We start from the raw sequence: 2589 nt of genomic DNA on the forward strand, positions 1-2589 counted from the left end.
CCCCCCCACTAGCTAAACATGAATCACTTGACAGATATAAATGAAAGGGTCACATCTTTGATTAACTTCTGCAGTTAGCACTGTTCAAAATGGCCGCTATGGCCAGACCTTAGGAAACAAAAAAAAGTCTACAACTAATTTAATTTGACAGATATTGAGCTAAAGTAACCAAGCCTAATTTTTAAACACACACTTTGAGCATCTTTGCCGTAAAAATTGAACATAACTCTTGGCATTCACCATGTTCGTCTGACAGCAAAATATCTGGTAAAGTGCTTAAAAGATAATAATTCTATGTGAGTCAAAAGTCTCAGGACACCCTTTTATTTTAGAATGGAAAGGGAAAATTAAATATCTGAATACCCCAGCAAGTAATGGGTAAGAAGGCCTGCTATGTCTACATGGCCGCCATCCTGAAAGCCGCCATATTGGATCAAGTTTAAAGGGTGTCCTGTGACATTTGACTCATGCTATTTGTAGTAGGAATTGTCAGAAATCCAAAGTAATTTGGGTTTAATTTGGGCAATAAATTTCACCACTTTGCTTTTGCTAACTTTGGCTGTTCCTTTTTAAGCTATTGTGTAGTTTACTGATGCATGTTTTCCATGGATTGCTGTCCCATCAACAAATCTGTGGAACCCGATTAGCGAATGCTTTTAAACAAGCTTTTAATGTGTACCCCCCATGAAGGGTTCACCAGCAGTTTGTTGCAGTGTCAGTTACATCAGGCCATCAAAAGTGAACAATTTCTCATCTGAAAAACAGTCAGAGTAAGAGGTTTATTGGTTAAAAACAAACCCTCATCGCTATTAAATTTGACAGACACGTCAGACATTTCAGACAGATTTCGCAGATGATTTTTCAAATGTTGGCTGAAAACACTTGGCATGTCAATGACACGGTAGGACATTTTTACAAGTGAGGGGTCTATAATGGAAAGTACCATTTAAAATTTTTATTTGAAAAAAAAAATCATAACTTTGTGACAACTTCATTTTAACATGATTTTGATTAACATAATTTAATGCATTTACTTATAAAATGTAACTATTTAATCTTTTAAGTCTTTCAGTTCATTTTGAATTTTAGTCTTATCTGCCCTTACCCACGTACAGTAGATAAACCAAGCAAGCCACAAGTTATTTAAAATATTTGTATACTTTGGCTACTGGTACACTACCTACTTTAATAGATGATTCAGCAGTTAGTTGGGACTTCTGCATAACAATATATTCTCAACCGTGGCAACAAAACTGCTACCAAAACAAGCTCAAAAAGCTTGAAAATGAAAAATCTTGTCTATGATCAAAAAGGAAAGTTTAACACAAGTCAGTTTAGAGCAAATACATCCGGCCTGTATAACAGTATAAATTTACAGACTGACTATCTTAGGTTCTGTTGCCAAAGCAAGCTGACCTCTTTCCAGATTTTTAACTAAGAAATGGGCTATTTTTCTATTTATTCTAAATTTCTCTGCATCTCTTGCCTAAAGACCAAAAGTGAGCAATAGCGTTCCTTTTTTTTGGCCAAACTATCCCAAATTTTACCTTGCTGCTGCTTCATTTCAACAGCAGGTTTTCACACCTCCATTAAAAACTCCCAGTCAAACCTATGGGTCTCCCTCAGAGGATTCTGGGTGTCTGGGAGAGCTCACCAAGTCGGAGCAAACACAATGGGCAAACAGTTTGCCCTTATCAGGCCGGCACAGACCAAAATCTCCCTCTGTTTCTCTGTTCGGAACAACAGCCCGTTCGTTTTCCACTCGGGGTCTTTGTTAGCCTCCCTCTCCCCCCTCTACGGCTTTACATTCAGTTCATATTCCAATGGGACGGCGGCGGTCTGCCTCCACATTAAGAGGCTGTTTGCACACATCTCTGAAGTAAACAAATGGGATTGGGACTCTGATTGCAAATTAAAATCTTTTCTCGGTGAAAGTAACAGCCTAATAGGGAAGAAACGCCCCAGTGAGGATAACTATAGCCGGAACATAACCTTGTTTGTTGCACAAACATATTCCTAATTACGAAGGAAGTAAACAGAGCAGACAAACGCTGTGAAGATCCCACACAACCTTTGTTTGCATTGATACAATGAGGCAGATTTTTGCTTACAAGTGTTACTTTTCTTATTTTTGTCTCCTGTCAACATTTTACACAGCTCATGTCGTCCCATTGGCGTCCGGCTGCAACGTAGGTTCCTACGAAACACTGATCAGAGAATTCTGCCTGGATGAGTTCCACCTCAACATGAGGAAGCTGGACCCAGGCTTGTGGTGTAGCTGGCCCGACACAATGGAGTGAGTTCAACTGCTAACTAAGCCAAAAATCATTTGAAGCATGTCAATCAGCATCACCAAAATGAGTCACTAAAATGCCTTGTGTATATGATAGAGTTTTATTGGATTTATTAAACTTCTTAAGGTGTTTCAAATAAAGTCTTGAGGTACGTGACAAATKTATTATTCATCATGGCGTGTCCACAGAGTGYAGCAGATAGAAACTGCTCTTAAGCAGAGCTGGTAAGACAAAACAAGTCTGTGTTGTTTTTACTATTATTCACATATTAAACCCCAGCAACAAGTGTTTTGAT

At 38.6% G+C, this 2589-nt stretch overlaps 1 protein-coding gene across 1 annotated transcript in view; it reads left to right on the forward strand.

The window, feature by feature from the left end:
- Positions 1–2296, forward strand: part of LOC106525813 (receptor activity-modifying protein 1) — a gene marked incomplete at its 3' end in the record, with an annotated part of 3926 nt that extends 1630 nt beyond the window's left edge. The window contains 1 exon segment of the mRNA XM_014020156.1: positions 2158–2296. Within this exon segment, the coding sequence (XP_013875610.1) occupies positions 2158–2296 (139 nt within the window).
- Positions 2297–2589: the final 293 nt, after the last annotated feature.

This window comes from Austrofundulus limnaeus, unplaced genomic scaffold (assembly GCF_001266775.1).
Source record: "Austrofundulus limnaeus strain Quisiro unplaced genomic scaffold, Austrofundulus_limnaeus-1.0 Scaffold242, whole genome shotgun sequence".
Classification (NCBI taxonomy): Eukaryota; Metazoa; Chordata; class Actinopteri; order Cyprinodontiformes; family Rivulidae; genus Austrofundulus; species Austrofundulus limnaeus.